The sequence below is a fragment of the Alternaria dauci genome, chromosome 4, assembly GCF_042100115.1.
Source record: "Alternaria dauci strain A2016 chromosome 4, whole genome shotgun sequence".
NCBI lineage: Eukaryota > Fungi > Ascomycota > Dothideomycetes > Pleosporales > Pleosporaceae > Alternaria > Alternaria dauci.
Genome location: NC_091275.1, coordinates 1,471,492 through 1,491,397, shown reverse-complemented (window position 1 = coordinate 1,491,397; position 19,906 = coordinate 1,471,492). Strand labels below are relative to the sequence as shown.

Below are 19,906 nucleotides of genomic sequence, written 5' to 3'. Positions count from 1 at the left end.
TCGGATCTACATAGCGCTTCGTATCATATCGCCATCCCTGGGTATTATTTCCACCAAACTACCCTTCACTTTCAAGCCGTCCCAAGTGTTGTCCAATGCCAGCATTCATCAACCAGGTCCAAGAAAAGATATTACATAGAAGTTTGTGCGTGTCGTGATCGTGATGATGCTTCCAGGCTTGCGCCATGCTGTGTAGTGGTTGTAATGCTAAGCCGCCATTTGCTATGCAGTTGAGTGAAAGAAGAATCGAACGAGGGTATAAGGGAAAATCAAACGCTTGAACGCAGCAGAACGCCAGTGAAACCGAAGAAAAAAAAAGACCCATTACGAGCAGTAGTGAAGGATATGGCCCACTGAGCTATCAGAGCACAGCTCGGGAGAATTGAAAAAGACATTTAGACGCTGACGGTTCGTCGAACACCCACCTCAGGCTTCTTCGCGTAGCCAATGAGGAGTTTGAAGCTCGTCCCGCGCTTCTCGCACTCGTTGATGAGGCTTTCGTCGCGCCAGATACTGGTCTCGAAGAGGTCACCGGAAGCTGCGGCACCAGGTTCGCCAGCTTCAGGGAGGACAAGCGACTCGTAGCAGCGTGAGTACCACCAACGACCTACACGTGCCACCATATCGGTGATGCCGGTATCGTTCGAATCGGACGACGCAGAGGCATTGAGAAGGTCAGAGAAGGACATTTCTGGTTTTGGTCCTTTGGGCAGAGGAATAGTTTTGTTTGTGTTGCTGGCAGAGCTTGCTGTGCTGCCCTTCCTCTTCGTGGTTGTACGCTTGACGTCATCGATGCCAGGAAGCTTGCCAGCGACTGGAACGCCAACAACACAGCGATTACAGTCGACAAAGCCTTTACGTCCAATGCCGGCCATGACCTCGTCACTGATGTTTCGAAGCGATATGCTGTCGTCCGCTACTTGCATTCTCATCTTCAGGCCGCGGACAGCGCGACGGGCACGGTTGCCCATGTTGACAAGGTCCATGTCAAGGACACTGAATTCAAGGAAGCCGCCAGGTCTCAGAACGCGCTTGGCTTCAGACAAGATGAAGCGGTGCTCTGATGAAGGAAGAGCGGTTGGGAAGCGAAGCACAACGCAAGCGAAGAAGTGCATGGGGAACGGGAATGCTTTGCCGAGAGAGGGATGACAGATATGGCGGTGGTTCTTCAGTGTTGACCATGGTTCAGACGCACCCTCGGATGACATGCTTGTTGATGGATCGGGTCCCATATCGTACACGGTCGCCTCAGGGTAAGTGAGTGCGCAGTAATACGACCAGTCTTTGCCAAGACCATCGATAACGAGTACGCGATCCTCGTTTGGGTCTTTCAACTCAAAGTGCACAGGGCTGAATAGGACGCGACCAAATGATAGCCACTTGCTCGTCATGAGGGCGCCGAAACGAAGATTGGCCATAGACAAAAGTCCGTCGTTTTGACTTTCGGCAATATCCATTAGGCGCGTGTCTCTGTATCGGCTTGTCGCAACACTCTCGCGGTCCTTGCTCGTCTTTGACGTGATAGTTGCTTTGGAGTGTCGGGCGCTCTGCGACAACGAAGCGGGTAAACTGGAGCGAGTTGAACGTTTCGTAGCAGTACCGGTCGATAGCTGAGGACTGGAAGGCAAGCTCAACCTCCCAGTGACGGGGTCAATAACGCTAATTTTCCGCTCACCATAGTCTGAGATGAATTCTGAGAAAGAGATCGACGAAGTAGGAGACTGCGTGGAATGTAGAACAGCCAGTAGGCGAGAGCGACGAAGATGAAGCGAGGGGTTTGTGACTTCATCGTCGCTGTCCGATGCTGAAGCGTTGCGGGGTGCCTTAGGTCGCAGGGGCATTGGTTCGAGCGACGGGTGACTGCGAAGGCTGTTCTTGTCTTCGTTGGTGCGAGAGGTGGTAGGCGAGAGTACTTCATCGATAAGATCATCATACTCGTTCCAAAGCTCATCTTCAGACAACGGGGCGCTGGGACTTGGCACGACAGCGGTACCAATAGCGGGAGCAAAGCTCCAGATGCCTGAGCTACTCGAGTAGGATACTTCAGAGTCTTTGCGAGGTGGGAACTTGAAAAATTCGCTTCGAGGGTTAGCTTCGTCCTCCATAGGACTAATCGTAGCTATAGCCGACCCATGATTGAGGGCGTTCAAGCCATGCAGAATAGGATATGGCTCGACTGGACCGGCAGTGGCAACAACGGAGCCGATTGAGTCAAAAGATGTTCGGGGAGGAGCTGCTGGACGAGGCTGGTTCGATACGAAGGGTCGAGAGAATGACTGCGAAGACGGTTGGTGTGGCTGGCGACGACGACTTGAGACGACCTGAGGAATACGTCCAACTTGAGCCAAGCGACTTGGGCGAGGGGGTGGGCTCATAGGCGGTGGACCAGGTGATGGGAGATGCTGAGGAAGTACGAACTCATCTTGAGCATGTACCTCGGGCACAAAGTCAGGCTCAGGTTGCGAGGGAGCAGCTACTTCTAGAGGTCGGGCGGGATCTTCGTCACGAACTGGCGATGGCTCACCAAAGGGCGATGAGGGCCTAGAAAGATCCGTGACCGGAGTTAGATCTGCCAGTGAGTAACGCTCCGAATTTCGGGACAATGATCGGAGATTTGTATCAATGCGCAATTTACTTTGTTGAGGTTCTGGCTGTAGTTGTGCCTCTGAGCGCAGAATGACCTTGGGCGAAGCCGAGCGAACAGGTGCTGCAGAGTTGGACGGCATCACTGCTTTAGGCGGAAGCAGCATGGACTGCATTCGCTCCCTCCTTCCCGGTTCATCGTCGGAGAGGGCGCTCTCGGTTCCTTCGTCGACCTCCTGCATAAGCTGCTCGATGTCATCTAGCTCAAGGCCGGACTGGTCCATCAAAGCATAATGCGCAATGGAGCGAGAAGCAGTCGCTTGATTCGCAGGGCTAGCAGCAGGAACAACTGGTGTCACTGTGCGTGGTCCGGCATGGGCCCGTTGAAAGAAGTTCCATCTTTTCGAAGGCTTCGGGGCCTCCTTCTCAGCTTTGGTCTTCTTTGAGGACTTCAGCCAATTACCCTCCTTGATCTCAGCGGCAGCTTCGCTTAAAGAGTTCTTGCGAACCTTTCCAGCGATCCGACTTGTCGAGCCTGACCGTGCACTAGGGCCCTGAGCAGTCTGCAACGCTCTTGATGTCCGATTTGAGGCCATGGCAGGTAAGAATGACCTCTTTGTATCATCGTCGCTCTCAGAAGGCCTTCGCAGTCCTAGAGTCATCTTCTTCATGGGGGATCCGTTGCGTACATTATCCGGCATCGCGGACGGTAATAATGTTGGTCGGTTCTTCTCCAGTGCCGATTGTGATGCGTCACTCATGGTCTTGTTTAGCTCAAACCCGTGGTTGACAGAGACATCTAGACTGCTGCTGGACTGCATTGGCTCTGGGCTTCGTGACAGTTCCGAGCTAGTTCCCGTACCCCGAATAACGACGGGAGCAAGGCGGTTGAGGAAGAAATCATCCATTTCCCCGCTTGTAGTGCTGGTCATGCTACTTTTGCGAGTTGAGGGTGTTTTGTCTAGGCTCTCAGAGGTAGTCCCAGCGCTAGCGGATCGTCCGATGCTATTGGTACTGACTGAGCTTCCACTGCGACCTCTCACTGCATATCTTCCATAGCCTTCATGACCAGTACCGGCAGCTGGACCTCTTCTGTGAAGCTTGCTCTCAGCCTTCGTTACTGGGGCAGGCTCAGTCTTAGTACGACGCGTGAAGAACCCAAATCTAGAGGTTTTACTCGGGCTTGGAGCAGGAACGGGCGCAGGTGCAGGGCCGGTACTGGTCCTTCGTGGCTTTCGATCGTGCTGGAGATCGGGTGTCGGGCCACGAGCTTGTGCTCTAGTAGCCGCCGGCAATGCCGAAGCGGGATTCGGCGAAGGGTTTCGCGACGAGGGCTTGGCTAGTGCATTGTTTTTAGATCTCGCAGAAGTGAGACCAGTCCTAGACTCAGACGATGCGGCCCTTTTGTGGTGAGACGGAAAGTTGAGCATATTGCTTTGAATTATCGGCGATGGACCGCGGAGTCCAGATAACTCAGGGGTACCATCTCTACTAGGTCTCGATGGTCGTCTTGCTGTCGGCATCGATGCAGGCGACTGATCTGCAAGATGAGCAAACTCCGGAGGTGCCTGGATGCGGGGTCTCTCTTCTGCGCTGGATACAACTCCAGATACTCGAGGACTCTGGGGTAGGGTGGCGAGTCCGCTAGGAGACTGGACTTCTTTCTGTTTCAGTACATCCGTAACAACGGTAGACGCGGATGATGACGATGTGGAGGACTCCCTGACAGTCGAAAGTGTGTGAGGGTGGCGAGTGTTGATTTCATCTGGAGTCTTATGCCGAGTGACTGGCGGTCTGCTCTGCAGCGGACTGGCTTGCCGTGTTCGGTTGGAGGCTCTAGATAATGTTGTACCCGGCGAGTAGGACGACATCGATGTAGGGGTGGATGATACGCTAAAAGGCCCAGGAGATTCTGAGTAACGAGTCGAGGGTGTTGCAGAAAGAGCATACTGTGGTGTCGGGAGGGGAAGTACGTCTGTGGGACCAATCTCGTAATCAAAGAGCGGATTGCTGTACGAGTCGATCTGTGCCTCTGAACGAGCTAGGATAGTCGAAGATGGGGGCAAAGAGATTCCCAGGACTGTCTCCGAAAAAGGGTCTTTGTATCCTCCAGGTATACCCTCAATCAACTGCCTGTCATCTTGGGACGATATAGAGTCGTCTCTTATCCGCGTGGCTTGCCGACCACCTACAGCTCCAACACTTGTTTGTTTTCTCCTGAGCACGTTCGAGCGAGGGCTTTCAATGGTCGATGCAGATGAGCCTGAGGCGAGCGAAGGCGTACGTATGCTTGGAGGAACTTCAAGCTTGGGTAATCGTGAGGTTGAGATCTGTGGTGAAGGTTTCGAGGTTGTGATATTGGGGTGTTGAGGAAACATAGGTGTAGACCGGCTGGTCTTTCTTGAGCGAGAACTGGCTGCTTGCGCAGAGCCTTGTTGGCCTGTAAGACCTCTTGAGCTCAGTTCGTCATCTCTTGAAGGCCTTCTCTTTTGCAGCTTAGACTGGCTTAATGTGGGTGGGTTGGATGTGATTGTGGTGATTGTGGTAGGAGTAATAGATCGTTGAGGCAACCGAGTAGTGGGCGCCCGGTCCTCCGTCCTCCTAGGAGGAGGGTACTGCGACTTATAGGAAGCCATTTCGGGTAACCTTGTGCAGCCCGGATTGATGTACAGCGGAGCCCCGTGTGCGCCGAGAGACTCATGGAAGCATGTGCTTCTCTGCCTGTGAGACTCTTAGATTCAGTAGCTTTGTGGCGGGGTACCAGAAAGTCGAAAGTCCGGAACTGTCTGCTGGTTCAGCTCGGGAAGCCGTGAAGCGAAGTGACGGTGCAAGCGGCTGATGGCGGGAAGACTAGAATAACGGGACGGGGGTGGCGATTCGGAATATTACAAAGACGTGAGATTGCAAGTCCATCAATATAAGTCATCCGGCCACAAAGTACATACAGTCCTACGTCCCCGTGCAGAGTTACGGTGAGGTCTTCAGACTCTTGCTCGTGTGCCACATCTATCGGCGGGCCCGAGAATCGTAGATGGATGTGGCGCAGCGGCAAAGCCCGAGATGGGGCTGTGCAGGGGTATCGCAATTAGGACCAGGAAAATCGACAACGACGCGTACAGGGAGCAACGAGACAACCAGTGGTATTATACTCAGGCCTGCTCACGCGTCCCGTCTATTCCTCCCTCAGGGTCGGCCGTCCAAGCGCGGGGCTTCTACCGTGAGTCGCCTCAGTGGGGCTTTCGCGGATGAGCCGTCTTGAAAGCGGAGGACCAGTCCAGACGCGCAAACGAAGCAGTCCTGGCTGATGCGATGGTATAGTAAGTCTGGTAAGCTTCAACGGTGCGATCTGTTGGTTAGGAGCGTTTTGACGCTTGTTGCAGTTGCGGGGTGCGTAGGCTTGCATATGTATAATGTCGCGACGGACGCATTCAATACGCGCAGACTTGTTCGTGCAAAGAACCGGCGTCGGCTGCCTTGCAAAGTTGGGCTGACCCGGCACGGAGACATGGTGGGCTATTACGGGCGCTTGCGCTTGGATAGGCGGGTGGAGGTCTTTGGCTCAAAGATTGGAGGCGGCCAGTCGAGTTGCTGAACGGCCATGGTGGGTGACGATTCGTAGACAGACCTGGAGCAGCGCCAGCCAAGCAGAATGCCTAATTGGCTATCAAGTCGCCCTTACCCGTCGTTTACCCACCAACTTGATGCCGTTTCAGATGCTCAGCAACCCTTGCCAGAAGCCTCGTGTTTGCCATCAATTTTTCAGGCTCGTCTCGTGACAGGGCTGGCATGACAGAGAGCTGAGATTGAAGATTTAGCGAGTCGTCTACAAATGCATTCGTCAAGTCGCGACGACACTCGTTTGCAAAACTACGCGTCCAGCTGCAACAGAGTCCCCTCGAGTGCGTTCAGCCGTTCAAAGCACGCGATGGTCAGCCATCGGATACTCCATTGCACTCGAGAAGGACCGATACAGATGCTCAGGGCTCGCATGCACCTGTCTTGAACAGGCCAGAAAGCACGTTCGTTGAGAAGCCTCTACCGTCGAGGGTTGTCTGACTGTTCAATCAGGACTCGCAGGGCAACAGGCGACCTGCCCATGCAGAAGAGTCATGCTTCTCTGAGCGATTTTCGCGAGGCACGACCAACGGTTCCAGCAACTTCTGTTGCTATTCTCGTGACCATCCTTATGCATTGACGAAAATCCTGCAGGTTCGCTTCTTGGATTGTAGCATAATGCTGTCGAGTCGGAAAGTCCGTCTCCAACAAACCTTTTCCTGGCTGAGGTGTGGCTAAGTGCATCACCTCGGCTCTTTTAAGGTTAGTTTGAGGCTGAGCGCTGGATCGGCTTCGCCACGTTGACAACGCATCAAAAGCCTCGCCAGTCGCGACTCATCAGGAACATTCCAACATGTCCTTTGTTCACGACGGCGAAAATATTCCTTTCTGCTAATCTCAACGGTCTCACTTACCAGTCGGGTGGAGGGCCGATCACTCAATAGTGCCCTCCACCGCCCGGATCGCGTTTAATCCACTACACCAGCTGATCCTGGTTTCGCACGCTCATTCGTGCTCTGCTAATGTGAGAAAACCCAACCCTTGATCATAGTAAATCACATGATCGACAAGCGCGGCGGGTATCATGCACGCCTGGGCGCTATTTGGGATAGAAGAGAGCCTAAGGAAAGAAGACTGCCAATGAGGAGTCGAAAGCGACAATTCACGCTGTCACTGACCGCGGCTGCATGCAGGGGGTCAGAGGTCTCATCAGCAAACACCTACTACCCGTGGATGATTGCGACACGAAGCTTGACCGATCTGAATTTGCGATGATTACAATCTGCAAAATACCAGAGTGGGATCCATTTCATCTGTAGGATTTACCAAAGTTTCGTTGGTAGGGCCTCAGGAAAGTCGTATTTCTTCCATACTCTTCATCGTCATCCAGTCTAGACCCTCTCGCGAAAGTAACCATGTGCGTGCCGGACAAATTCTGACGTTACTAGCCGTTATGTTGAGATGTCTTGCATCTGGACCCGACCTAGTCTTCTAGGCTGCTGGTGGCATACAATCTAACCACTAGATGTTGGTAGCCGCCGACGTAGATATCACAGTTGTGACATACATCGTTGACAGTATGTGTTTATAAAACACTGAACACCGCGGGCCATAGTGACCCCTTCCTGGTTCATGCTTTGATCATACCCGTTAGTCAAACAGAGCAAAGGATAAGGGAGGGCGGCACGGCGCGACTGCCTCAGTGTCTACGAATCACTAGGCGTAAGAGCCATACAGCCCTGTGAGCTCTGGTGGAGCTCGGCCCGCTGCGGTACCAGACCAGAGCAAGTCGTTGCGAGGTGACCGTGCGGAATTGATGATGACTGTTTAGTGCCAAACCTAAAGATGCTGGACCGCGCTGGTCGTTGAATCGTCCAGAGACAGACCATAGGGCAGTCAGCAAGTGTGATTGCCAGAAATGACGCCTCACGGCTTTGCTAGCCGCAGTTCATCGGACGTGTATCCTTTTGAAGCGTGTCGTGCGAAGTAAGGAGGCCGATCGCACGGGCGAGTGTATAGTTTTCGTTCTTAAGGCCCACACCACAATGGCAAAAGGTTCCGATAGCGGAGGAAATCGTTGCGTAGGTGGTTTATACCTCGATAACCGCAAGTCCTTCGAGGCGCTTGAAGTCCGCGTAGGACCGGCCACTTTCTGATCGCAGGGCTAATGATGGCGATTTTGGGGGTGGTAGCCAGACACGTGTGTTGTGGTATCGCTCCTTGAAGTACGCCTCGTGCGTTTATACAGACTCCCATATCCTCTAGAAGAAGTTGCTACATAGTTCTCCAATTGATCTTTGACATTTCGTGGACCACTCTCATGTGTATTCACATGAACTTTTCAGAGCAGCGCTTTGGGCAAGGGTCCGATTTGTATAGGGGTCTCGTTGTTTCTGCTGTGTTCTGTCCTTGGTATGTTTTCAACGGTTTCCTTCTGTTGCAAGACATTCAATCGGTGTGGCCTGTGTGACTCTGATCTATGAGTGGTCAATTTGGAAGCATACCACGTGACGGCGCGTCCCGAGGTCATATGTAAAACAGCTCGAAGACGCGTCAATGGAACTGCATCACACCCTCAGCATGTCGAAGCAGCGGAAGGTTACTCTATACCAAGAGCGGGTATATGCAGCCCTCCAGATGATTCCGGAAGGACGCGTCACGACTTACGCCGCCATGTCAAAGGCCTTGAACAGCTCGCCTCGTGCGGTAGGTGGCGCGTTGCGCGTCAATCCGTTCTGTCCAGAGGTGCCGTGTCACCGATGTATCGCCAGCACTGGTGTACGTGTGTTTGCCCCAGTACAAGAGCTTCAGCACTGATATTCACAGTTCGTTGGCGGATACAAGGGTGACTGGGAGAAAGCCCCCAGCGGACAGAATCAGAACTCGAAATTGCAGCTGCTCCAAGACGAAGGGGTCGTGTTTGATGCCAATGGATTTCTGGTAGACAGAACCTTGCTATGGGATGACTTTAACGTGGAGAAGTTGAGATGAAGCTTGTGGAAGCATCAAGGTTCGCGAGGCTCGGGCAAGTGGGGGTGGGGCGAATCGAGAAGTTTTGGTGCAGCAGAAAGCTCGCGACCTAGTGATATGGTAACAAGCACACTTCTGTCGAGGCCGCTTGGTTGAGGAGTGTGTTTCACGCAACGCGCACTTGCTGATAAATAGTTTGTCGCATTTGCGTAAATTTGCCACTTGGACGTCGATTACCAACGTATACCTAGTTATCAACACGACCCGCATTACATCAACCTCTTTATTACGTCCAACCATCACTATGCCACCCAAGAAATTTTTGAAGCCGAAGCCCAAGGGCAAGATAAAGCCACCGGAACCAGAGACCGAAAATGACTTTCTCGAGGCTGCAGATGAATTCGAACAAGCGGCAGGAAAATGGCGCGCAGGCGACGCCGCGAAGGCTGTTCGCTTCTTCAACCGAGCAATCGACGCCTACAATGAAGGCCTGAAGCGTCATCCTCAATCATTTGACCTCGCGTACAACAAGTGAGGTGTCTCTCATCTAATGATATGCTTAACGCTAATAAAACTAGAGCAAACCTTCAGTACACCATCTCCGAAGATGAGCGCATCATCTCACATTTTGGAAATAGGATTGCGCTGCTGGAGGAGACTCTAATGTCGCATCGCTTTGCCATCTCTCTAAATCCAACAAACACCGACATCCTCTTCAACGCTGCACAGGTGCTCACCTCACTAGCAGAAGCTGGGCTGGAGGCTAGCCCGCAAGCCACCGCAAAGCACGATGCGAGACCATTGCTCGAGGAAGCGGTCGAAATCCTTACCAGTTGTTTGGAAAGGCAACAGCAAGAGTATTCTCAGATGCAAGCCGAGATCGCCAAGATCCAAGCATCCGGAGAGTACCAGGAGGCTTGGGAAGGTGAGCGACGACAGCCAGCAGAAACGCAGGAAGAAGACACAGAGACAGATTCGGGAGCTTCAGAGGCACCAGGCGAGTGGGCCACCGTTGAAGAGCCACTGACACCAGAAAGCATCTTGGAAACATGCACTGCGCAACTCAGTACTTTGACAACATTACTAGGTCTGTATAATTCCGCTACAGATCTACCAAACATAGAGAAGAAAGCCCAAGATGGACTAGATACAGCGACGAACAAGATTCCCACGCTCATAGAGCTCATTGACAAGTCACCGGCCCCGAAAGCTGTCGATGAACCTAAAGCAGGCCCAACACTTTCGATAGGTTCTGCACCCGAAGAAGCTACAACAACACCCAAAGACGACGCTATCCTCGCGGCTGCCAGTTTCCAGGTCAGCGTAGCGGAAGTACAATACCGCAGTGGCAGAACAAAATCGACAGAGTATGCAGAAACCGTGGAGCGGATTTTCAGCGGCATGGTACAGGATGCCGGACAACGTCCAAGTCCTGATCTCGCATCAACCAATGTCCAGTCCGCCTATGCCGACGCGCTCATGGACCTCGGCTCAGCACTTGCAGATGGCAATCAGTATACTCCTTCTGCGCCCACATTCAGTACAGATATCGACATCCAATGGACAGCTCTCACACAGGCCCAAAATCTGCTCACAAAGCTATCTGCTGCACCGTACACTTCCATCCTGTCCCCATCGCGGCTGGCCGACGTCTTCATTGCAAGAGGTGATACCGACCTCTTCCGCTTCCGGATCTCCCTTTTTGAAAATGCGAAGCCTGCTTGGGCGAAGAGCGGATCAACTCTGGTTTCCAACGCTGGCGTCTTCTACCGAGGAGGCAGGAGCTACGCAGAGAAAGCTGGTGCGACCGGAGTGCGGAGCACGGCAGATGCCAAGGCAGTTGTAGCAGAGATACTGAAGACGGTGGCGAGTGGTTCAGAAATGTCGAAGGATACTTGGAAGGGGAGAAGTGCGGATGTGCCGAAGGTGTTGGATCAGATGGTCGAAGAGGGTATTGTAGGGCGGGAGAATGTCGATGGTTTACTGAATTGGATTTAGAAAGCAAAGGCCTCGAACCTTTGAGCAAGATGGCCGATAGAGCTTTCTTGAACCGTTTTTGGCGGGCGTGCTGAGAGGACGCTACATACAAGAAGCACTTGATATATCTGGGTAGCCAATCGCATTTATTATATGCTTGCAACCCCTCACTCGGGACGATGCTTCGTTAGAATGTACAGAGGGTGAGAGAAGGCACGGAAAAACAGGTGGATGCGAGTTTGTCAGTCGTGCGTGGACTGATTACAATGGCAGTAAAGCCACAGCCTAGAATTTTCAAGCAGACTACTCTGCGTTTGTGCTTTTCTGTGATAGTGTTCGCGGTATCGCTTTCTCTCATACCTTAGACTGACGTCTCCCTCTTCCGGCGTTTCCTGTTACACCTTAGGTCTATACATACAAAGTACAAAATCGTATCAGGTTTCCAGCTTTGATCATCTCTGTCCAGCGAGTCTCCGCTCCTGAACCTCCGACAAAGCCCGGCTACCGCTCAGGAAAGCAACAGCTCCTACGACAGCTGCCGCTGGCAGGGTCTGGAAGAGGTTCCAGCTGGTGTAGTATAGGAAGAAGATGCCCTCCATGGCCAGTATGGAGCCATAGAAGAGGCCGTGCGAGATGGGTGCATTGCCAAGCGCCTTGCTCAGATGGTTGGCATTTGCGCCCAGCATAGCCCACGCGCCAAACAGAATAGGTAGGGCAGCAGCAACAGCAGCCGCGAAAACAATTGTTATGATCTTGGGTGGAGACTTGGGGTCGTCGCGGAAGATGTGGTGGATCTCGGACTCGGCGGCGTAGCGGACGGGCGGCGCAGGGACGCTGAGAGGGACGCTGGGGTCGCGGGTGACAGTGAGATCGAACGCTTTGCTCTTGTATGGTGCAGAAGATCCAAACGATGCGATGACAATCGATGCCGCGATGGGCTTCTCAGAGGTCAAGAATTGGTGGGGCAGGTCTTTGTGAGACTGGAGATGTTAGCTGTGCTGCCAGCCATTGAAACGTACAACATACCAAATCCACCTTTCCCTTGCCGCTGTCCTTTACGCTGAACACAAAAGACTCCTCCAGGCCCGTCGTCGGCTCGGTCAGAGTAAGGAAGGCCTGATGGGGCCGCTTCGCAGTGCTTCCGTCGAGGGTTGTGAGGACAAGCTTCAATGTGTCGGTTGCGCCCAATGATACAGACTTGCCCAGCGGCGTCGACGGACTCAGTCTGGACGATGGTTAGCCTTGCAATCACTGCACAGAATGCAAGTTTGAGCTCACTTGTCCTTTGAACCTCCGCCAACACCAGCACCTTTGCTGGAAATAGTCACCGTGGCATCCTCAAAGCTCCAGGAAGAAGCTGCAGACACAATGGCCGCGCCCGAGAGCAATAGGGAAGAAACAAAACCTTGGAGAACCCTCATCGTTGCTGATTCGGAAAGAGTGAACGCGGAGCTGTCGACGCTGCGCCGACACAGACGTAAGCGTGTCCTTTGCCAAGACTTCGAGCGGCATGTTCCGGCGCTAGTTCTCCATGCTCTTTACAATCCGACTGTCGACTGCAGACTCCTCCTTGTCACGATCATGGTTCCTAGGCCATTTGATTTCTTGATTCGAGTAAGCGTATCGCTTCGAGCGTTTCCTTTTTCGTAACCATGCACATTTCTGACGAGCAAAACCTGTCGGGCTTGGCACATCAGCCAGACCACGTTCACCAAACACATTCAGGAAGACATTATCTTTGTTGCTATCTCAAAGAACTGCTTATGCGTATATTCAATAAGAACTATCAACCTTTTTCCTATGCCACGATATTCCCAAATCTCACTCAAACCTCCTCATCTAGTGCGTCGTTCTCTGAAGCATATTCTGCTAGAGTGATCAGATCCACTTGCCAGAGGATGTTGAGCAACAGTACAACCCAATCTCTTTGGTCTTTGGGAAACATGCCCATCCACTCATCCTCGATAGCGAACAAGCAGGAAACGTCTCTAACCCCATTCCTTTGAGGCACCATATCTCTATACATCTGATAGAGGCGAGAACCCCGCATCGATCTCAGTGTCTCGAGGATAGCCAATCTCATACTGTTCGCCGGAAGGTGATAGTTGTTGAATGTAAAAGGATCAACCATTAAAATTTCATCCAGAACCTCCTTTGGGCTGTAGGCTATCTCAGCTATGCAGATGTTATGCCCTTGTTGCAGGTCTCGTATACGTTTCTGTATCGCTTCCATGGCCAAAGTACTGCCTATCATACGAAAGAGGTCGAGCTGCGACCACAGCTCTTCGAGTCCCAACGGCACGTAAGAATCGGCATACTCGGACTCGTTGAACAGAAAATGCCTAGCTGTGCCATAGTCGGTTTGGAAGTCTCTGGCCAAGAACTCGGATCTCCTGTGTTTGATATCGTCGGCTATGTTGCGGTCCAAAGGATCTCTGTTCGATGCATGCAGATCCGAAGACGTGTCTGCAACCTGGGACATTTATGATTTCTAGTGGCATGTCGAGCATTTCGAAGGCGAGATTCTCACTGCCGTAGGGCAATTGGCAGATGGCGCACACGTCGCCTACTTCAAACTGTTCTACTGGCTTGCTAATAGTATGGTTCTCAATGAATTGATCATAGGTTCGGGTGTGTCGCATTGCTCGCAGCATGGCGTTGTATTGAAGGGGGTAGAAGACATTGATAACTCGGGTTTCGGCAGTATAGCGGCAGACACGATGGGTTGAGTTGGAGAGAACAACGAACTGAACTCGGAGTATATAGTTCATTCTTGTTCATTGTAAGTAAGTGAATGTTGATTTGTCTGTCCGCACGTCGATTCCAGGTGGCTAGGTGGGTGACTTAGACAACATATGAATATGTAATTGGGTATGATATTTTGTTTTATGTTACAAAAGGTTGTACCTGTGCATAAAGGTACCTTGACCTCCAGTGCAGGTATTCGTGAAGCGACAGATTGCTCATGATGAAATGACCCCAAATTCCCAGACCATACTCGTACAATATGTAGTATATATGTATACAACGAGGGTGCGTCGTTTGAAGGGTGACATGCACTCCAGTTCACCCCTCTGTAATCCTCTTCTTAGGAGTGGTCATGGCGATGCTACCATGTCCAACCGTAGCTGAGCTCTTTATGATGTCCCGGGTTTACTTTCCAACCGTCTGGTCCTTCAGCTCTTTTGTCTTCTCGGCCACCATGTCAGTGACACCTTTGGCCTCCTCTGCTGCCCCCCTCGCCTTCTTGGCCATCCTCTCCTTCCAGGCCTTGTCTTCCTCGTCTCGCATCTCCAACTCCTTCAGCCACCTGTCCCTCTTGTCCATGCGCTCCTTCTGGGCGACTTGCTTCTCGTACTCCTTGCGCTTGACGCGATCCTTTTGCCAGTACATATTGCCTGCTACCAATACAGCAATTGTAAAGGCTTGAGCATACAGACGTCGGCGGAAGTACAGGTTGGTCATCTTGTGGTCGCCTTTTCGCATGGAGCGGGTCGCTCCGACAATGGCCCAGACGGTGAGGCCGCAGCCGAGGGGAACGAGGGGCTCTTCTCGAAAGCGTCGCCATATCTTGTCAATGGTGTTTTCATTGTAAAAGTCGCTGGGCGAGTCGTTAGTAGGCGAATGCCATGTGCACGTACGTCATTGTCTGGGTTTCTACATACGCATTCTCATCAAAAGAAGAGGGAAGCGGCGCGCTGTTTGGAGGTCCGAAAGACATGGTGGGCAGTATGCAGATGCGGAGGTGGCGGAGGTGTCGCGTGGGTAGATGGATACAATGAGCAGGTTTGGTTCTTTTTTTACCTGAACCTGCAGGCTTGGAGCAGAGCGCTATGTCTGAATGCGCAAATCGAGGCTATGCAGAAGCTCTGGAAGCGCTCTCACACATGCAGAGTGGGTTGTGTATGGCTTCAAGATGCGGAGCAATCGATTATCTCACCACTTCGGCCATCGGCCCTTCCTGATGTTCCAGGCCCGATGCGCGCACCTGTACCTAGCATGACCACAGCTTTGCAAACAACGACAGCCTGGGCCAAGCATCTCCATCGTCTACCAACACTCAACTACCACGTCGCCTTCAATGAGAGACGGGGCGGCAGGCAAACTCGTCTCGCTGCGCCATGAACGATGAGGCCGAGTCGTCTCGAGCTCCACGGCGCCAGGACGATGCTGCATCCCACCTGGCCCGGCTCGAGGATGCCTTAGCACGCTTTGAAGAGGCTGAACAGCGCGACAAGGAAAAGGCAGCCAAGCAGAGGAGACTGGATGCGAAGAGGAAGCGCATCCAGATGTTGGGCGAGCTTCTGCGCGACTTGGACATGGTCGTCTACCTGCAACTCATCACACTCTACTATTTCGAGTACGCTTACCACTTGCACGCTGCTGCTGCTGTTGCTGCTTTGCGCTAACATGTCGGCAGCTGCTCCTTCTTCTGGCTTTTGTTCAAAGCCTTTACACACGGCTTTCTACTGACGCCCATCCCCGACACCGCCACCGTCACGCGCCCACCAGACGAGCCGAGGCCCTTCCTGCCGCTGCTCCTCTTCTCCTTTGCAGCCAATTTCCTCCTGCATCTTACCTATCCCGCGCCTTCGGCTGGCGAAGACACCCGAGGCTATCTGCATGGCGGCTTGATGATAGACTTCATCGGGCAGCAGGGGCCCACGAGCAAGTGGAAGCTTGGCGCCCTGGACATGTGCATCTTGTTCCTGCAGCTTGTCATGGTCTCGGTGCACGTCAAGAGGCGGGAGCTGAAGAAGAAGCTAGCCAAGCTGTCAGCTGGTGGGGGTGCATCAAGCACCACAACCACCAACACCAACACCACCACGCGAACCACGTCAGACTCGGCACCAGCAGCGACAAATGACAACGCGGCCCGAGACCAAGATGCCGATGACGAGGAGCGAGGCGTGCTACACCGAACCGATACTCTGTCAGACTTCGGTATAGATCCCGACAACGAGGAGGATGCCCTATTGCCATCCCCCGAGTCTGGCCATATGGATGCTGTTGAACTTCTCAGTTCCGGCCAATGTGTGATTGGTGACTTTACTCTCATCGATACCCTCCTTCAGGAAAACAGAGATTACTCGGCTTACCGGTTGACGCACACCGAAAGCGGCAACAACGACATGCCCGAGACGCTGCGCCGGCTCAATACGTTGCGGACTCGGTTCGGTGTGGGTGGCGGATGAACAAAGCAAGACGTCATCTTATCATCGCCTTACTCCGGTCCACGTGTTTCAACCATCTCCGCGGTCATCGTATTACTGTGACGTTGTATGCATATTATCCCAATGAAATACTGCATGCAGCGGGAAAAAACCTCCATGTAACCTATGCACGTTCGGCTCGGCTGCCCCCACGCGTTCCTTCTCCGTTGCCACGCCGGATGAACAGGCTCATTGCATGCATTGGTGGCGCCAGGGATTTTGGGCCCCAGCATCATGCATGCAACGCGTAATTGTGCAACGGACCATGTGTGTCAAACAGATCACAGCCATCCATGCATGCTGAACAGCGACCCGAAGCAAACCGGTAAACCGGCTCATGTGGCAGAGCTATCAAATTACTATGGTATGATCGCGTGTCCAGTGTGCATAGTGCTACCATCGCTTGAGACTAGTAACAGGTAACAAGGCGGGACTGTTGGCCGGTGCTAGACTATTACAAGATGTTCGCCAAAAGGCACCCATACTACTGCGAAAAACCGTAAGCACAGGCACAGCTCCAATCACCAGCAAGCTTCATCAACCAACAGATCCAGAAGCCGAATGCCGCAAGTAATGGGAGTAGATGATACACGGCCATAAACGCAAAACGATATTGCATCATCAGCCTCTGAGACCCAAGCAATAGTGATGGTGTTCTCGCCTTGGGAAAGGACGTGTCCGGTATCGAACTTCTCCAGCTGTACGAGTTAGACTTGTAATACTTTGCAGATGTGGTAATAGAAGAAGCGGCACCTTGACGAATCGTCAGAATCAGAATCAACACAGTGATGCGAGCTGTTTTGTTCAGCTTTGATGCGTCTCGTACCGTGTATTGAGCTCATGAAAAAAAAAACATAGGATCGTTCAGCAGACATGTCATGCTGTTTTGTTCGACTGCCAAAGATCGTCATCACCCTTGCGCGGCGACAAGTACACGCTCTGGCGGGCCTGGAAAAGCAGTTAGAACCGTCACTGAGTGGGCGGAAGTCTGCGGCGGTGTCCTGTCGTTGTCAGTCGCTGGAATGTTGGTGTTATTTCACTTGTAGTCTAAAAACTACTCGTTGATGTTGACACTGTAGAAGGTTTTTGTGGAGTAGAGCGCTGAATCGCTTTTGATAATACTAAAGAGTTCGATGACCGACTGGCAGTGGCCTTGATCCACGTTACTAGGACACTCCAGAGTTTTGGAGCAGTTTGCGGTCTCGCAACAGAATTAAGGCCGTGTTGAGAAGCGTCAACGAAAGTTGTACTAGGGCAATCGACATCAAAACATGGCATTGCCTTGGATGCTGCGACATTGAGCATATGGCGAATTGAGTAATGTTCTTTCCAAGTGAACACACTGTCTCGTATAGCTAGATTCTAACAAACTGCGAAGTTAGGTCTTACTTGGCTGCTCTCGAGAGGCAATAAACGTATCATCTACTGGAAACAGTGGTTCTAAGATGCTACATCAGATACATAGGTACATGAGCGGTTGGAGGCACCAATCCCATTCTGCCATAGTATGATCCTCGGAGAAGGTCTTGGTCTTGTTGAGGGATAATAGGATTTTCGAGGAAGACAGTTTGGTGATACATGTCTGTACAGACGCAACAGCCCCCTTTGTTGACCTGTATAAGGCCGAGAGTGCGAGGTCTCCATAGAGAGGATTCAGAACTGTAAGACAATCAGAGTTTGCCTTTCCTGTCAACAAAACTCAACGGAGGCTCGTGTCTGCTTGCTTGTCAGGCGTTTGAGTCTTGGGATGTAAGTTGCGGAGATCGACATCTCACGAATACTCGATAAGGTCTAACACTGAAAGCTTCTAATCTAGCGTTAGCTGGTCATGATAGTAATGCTCAATACTCTTCTTTTGAATTATTCTAGCTTGAAGACAGTGGGTTGGAGTATTCAGTACCATGAATTGTTTCCCTAGAACAGACAAAGTACATGTGAGGAGCTGACGTAGGAGGTAATCATGTTTGAGTATGCCGATATAATCATTGCGGAGGTCCGTTTTGTCTTAACCTAGGGTTTGAGAGAGCAGGTCAAGGACTTTAGAAAATTGAGTTGTATCTGGAAGAAGCCATTACTCAAGGTTTGAAACAGGCAGGACGACAAGAGTCACTCAGAAAAGCGAACAAGACCCTGCAGGTTCATCTGAAATAGCTTGGGTGCTGCGCTTTGAATTAGAGAATGGGTTCTTCATAACCCCCTTGCAGCTGGTAAGGGTTTAGCTGAATGACAAGCGCCTAAGGCCACAGTAGTTTGGGCTAGAGGCGCTGATGACTTTGGTGGTCGAGAACTGTCTAGATGTAACGACATAGACATCCGGGAATCATCAGCTTCGTTAGCGTTCTGCAGTACATATGGTACAGGATCGTTAGTAAAGCCAGGCAGGCAGAGGCTTCTCAAGAACCATCCCCTATGTTAATCTGGTAATGCGATGAGCCGTACCAGACACCACCGTCTTACGTACATCATCTACGTCAACAACCAATATTCATTACCTTCGCAGTGATCCCGCATAAGCAACTGGAAATCAACGGCCGCGTTCGGACAGCCTCGACAACGGGTGTGTATGCAGCCTTGTGGCTGTTCCGCGCGCTTGACATTCCTGCACGAATCACATCAAGTCCACATTCTCCCAGAACATCCATATGAGAAACACAACGTTGACTTGCGCATGTCGACATAGCATGGCACACTGATGACAGTCTCATGGGCGCCGGTTCACTAAACAACATGCCAGCCGTCATCAGCCATCACACCAGTGGCGAATTGTCGTGTCTCGCGAATCTCCGTGTGTGAGACGGGTCTGTTCGCTTCCGACGTTAGAAGCGTGTGCTGTCCAATATCTCGGTTCTGGCTGACGGCATATTCAGGCGGTCGTGGTGACATGCACGACATGCGACATCCTACGGGCGGGTAGCAGTGCCACTTTTCTGTAAGTCTCACACTACGTGCGCAAACGTGGCGTGAGCAATCTCGTGCAGAGGCATTTAGTGATGTGTACGGAGTTGCACACTGCTTCCGGAAAAGGTAGTTGTTCGTGGGATGTACACGAGAACTTGATTTCGAGGCGGGATGAAACAGGCTCGATGCGCGTGTACTTACTTCTGCTACCCGCCCACCAAAAAGCATCACGTATCGCGCTTTTATCTCAAAGCGATCACTCGTGCATTGTGTCGTGCATATTAATCCCCACATGGCAAACATGGAAGCTACCAAAAGCAAAACCATTGTGGAAGGTTTTGGAGGACCCTGCATGGCCATTTTCGTGTCGGTTGCCCTTTTGTAGCGATTCGCGCGAGCCGCGTTATGCTCTTGTAGCCCCCCCATCCCCTCCCCCCGACCCCCCAACTTAATCTTCACGGGACGGAAAGCACGTGGGTCCTGGGTGATGTGACTTTGTGTGGGTAAGATAACTCAATCCACAAGGTGGTAAAACAGAACAAGACGAGGATGTTCCAAGCGCTCCCATGGCCTCATTTGTGACCGCACCGCGTGCTTGCGGATGACGCATACCTGGTTGAAGGGCGGGTTAGAACGGAACAACGGATCGGAACGACCAACGACGCACCGAAACCCAAAATCCCTATGGTGGTTTTATTCGCCTCAACTTC

The 19,906-nt window shown here is 52.1% G+C and overlaps 6 protein-coding genes across 6 annotated transcripts; 3 read left to right on the top strand and 3 right to left on the bottom strand.

The window, feature by feature from the left end:
• Nucleotides 1-395: 395 nt before the first annotated feature.
• ACET3X_005044 (uncharacterized protein) lies at nt 396-3,515 on the bottom strand (the record flags this gene model as incomplete). The annotated part of the gene is made up of 1 exon (XM_069451206.1): nt 396-3,515. One exon carries the CDS (start codon nt 3,513-3,515, stop codon nt 396-398), a length of 3,120 nt encoding a protein of 1,039 aa, XP_069307088.1.
• A 5,203-nt stretch (nt 3,516-8,718) lies between these two features.
• Nucleotides 8,719-9,129, top strand: ACET3X_005043 (uncharacterized protein; the record flags this gene model as incomplete). The annotated part of the gene is made up of 2 exons (XM_069451204.1): nt 8,719-8,916; nt 8,965-9,129. The coding sequence occupies 2 exons, from the start codon at nt 8,719-8,721 to the stop codon at nt 9,127-9,129; spliced, it is 363 nt and encodes a 120-aa protein (XP_069307087.1).
• Nucleotides 9,130-9,412: 283 nt separating this feature from the next.
• ACET3X_005042 (uncharacterized protein) lies at nt 9,413-11,106 on the top strand (the record flags this gene model as incomplete). The annotated part of the gene is made up of 2 exons (XM_069451203.1): nt 9,413-9,639; nt 9,687-11,106. 2 exons carry the CDS (start codon nt 9,413-9,415, stop codon nt 11,104-11,106), a joined length of 1,647 nt encoding a protein of 548 aa, XP_069307086.1.
• A 235-nt stretch (nt 11,107-11,341) lies between these two features.
• ACET3X_005041 (uncharacterized protein) lies at nt 11,342-12,525 on the bottom strand. The gene is made up of 3 exons (XM_069451202.1): nt 12,364-12,525; nt 12,112-12,310; nt 11,342-12,065 (listed from the first exon to the last, which is right to left on the bottom strand). Exons 1-3 carry the CDS (start codon nt 12,504-12,506, stop codon nt 11,538-11,540), a joined length of 870 nt encoding a protein of 289 aa, XP_069307085.1. The 5' UTR covers nt 12,507-12,525; the 3' UTR covers nt 11,342-11,537.
• A 1,713-nt stretch (nt 12,526-14,238) lies between these two features.
• Nucleotides 14,239-14,806, bottom strand: ACET3X_005040 (uncharacterized protein; the record flags this gene model as incomplete). Its single annotated transcript, XM_069451201.1, has 2 exons — nt 14,239-14,686; nt 14,751-14,806. The coding sequence occupies 2 exons, from the start codon at nt 14,804-14,806 to the stop codon at nt 14,239-14,241; spliced, it is 504 nt and encodes a 167-aa protein (XP_069307084.1).
• A 314-nt stretch (nt 14,807-15,120) lies between these two features.
• ACET3X_005039 (uncharacterized protein) lies at nt 15,121-18,449 on the top strand. Its single transcript, XM_069451200.1, has 4 exons — nt 15,121-15,445; nt 15,506-16,797; nt 16,853-18,047; nt 18,103-18,449. Exons 1-2 carry the CDS (start codon nt 15,207-15,209, stop codon nt 16,278-16,280), a joined length of 1,014 nt encoding a protein of 337 aa, XP_069307083.1. The 5' UTR covers nt 15,121-15,206; the 3' UTR covers nt 16,281-16,797; nt 16,853-18,047; nt 18,103-18,449.
• The last annotated feature ends 1,457 nt before the right edge of the window (nt 18,450-19,906 follow it).

Bases quoted from the DNA above. Each gene is read 5' to 3' on its own strand.
- ACET3X_005041 (XM_069451202.1), bottom strand. From the start codon at position 12,506: ATGAGGGTTCTCCAAGGTTTTGTTTCTTCCCTATTGCTCTCGGGCGCG. The intron at 12,311-12,363 runs GTGAGCTCAAAC...ACCATCGTCCAG, and splicing joins GGCGGAGGTTCAAAGGACAA to ACTGAGTCCGTCGACGCCGC. The intron at 12,066-12,111 runs GTATGTTGTACG...TAACATCTCCAG, and splicing joins GCAAGGGAAAGGTGGATTTG to TCTCACAAAGACCTGCCCCA.
- ACET3X_005039 (XM_069451200.1), top strand. From the start codon at position 15,207: ATGAACGATGAGGCCGAGTCGTCTCGAGCTCCACGGCGCCAGGACGAT. The intron at 15,446-15,505 runs GTACGCTTACCA...ACATGTCGGCAG, and splicing joins ATCACACTCTACTATTTCGA to CTGCTCCTTCTTCTGGCTTT.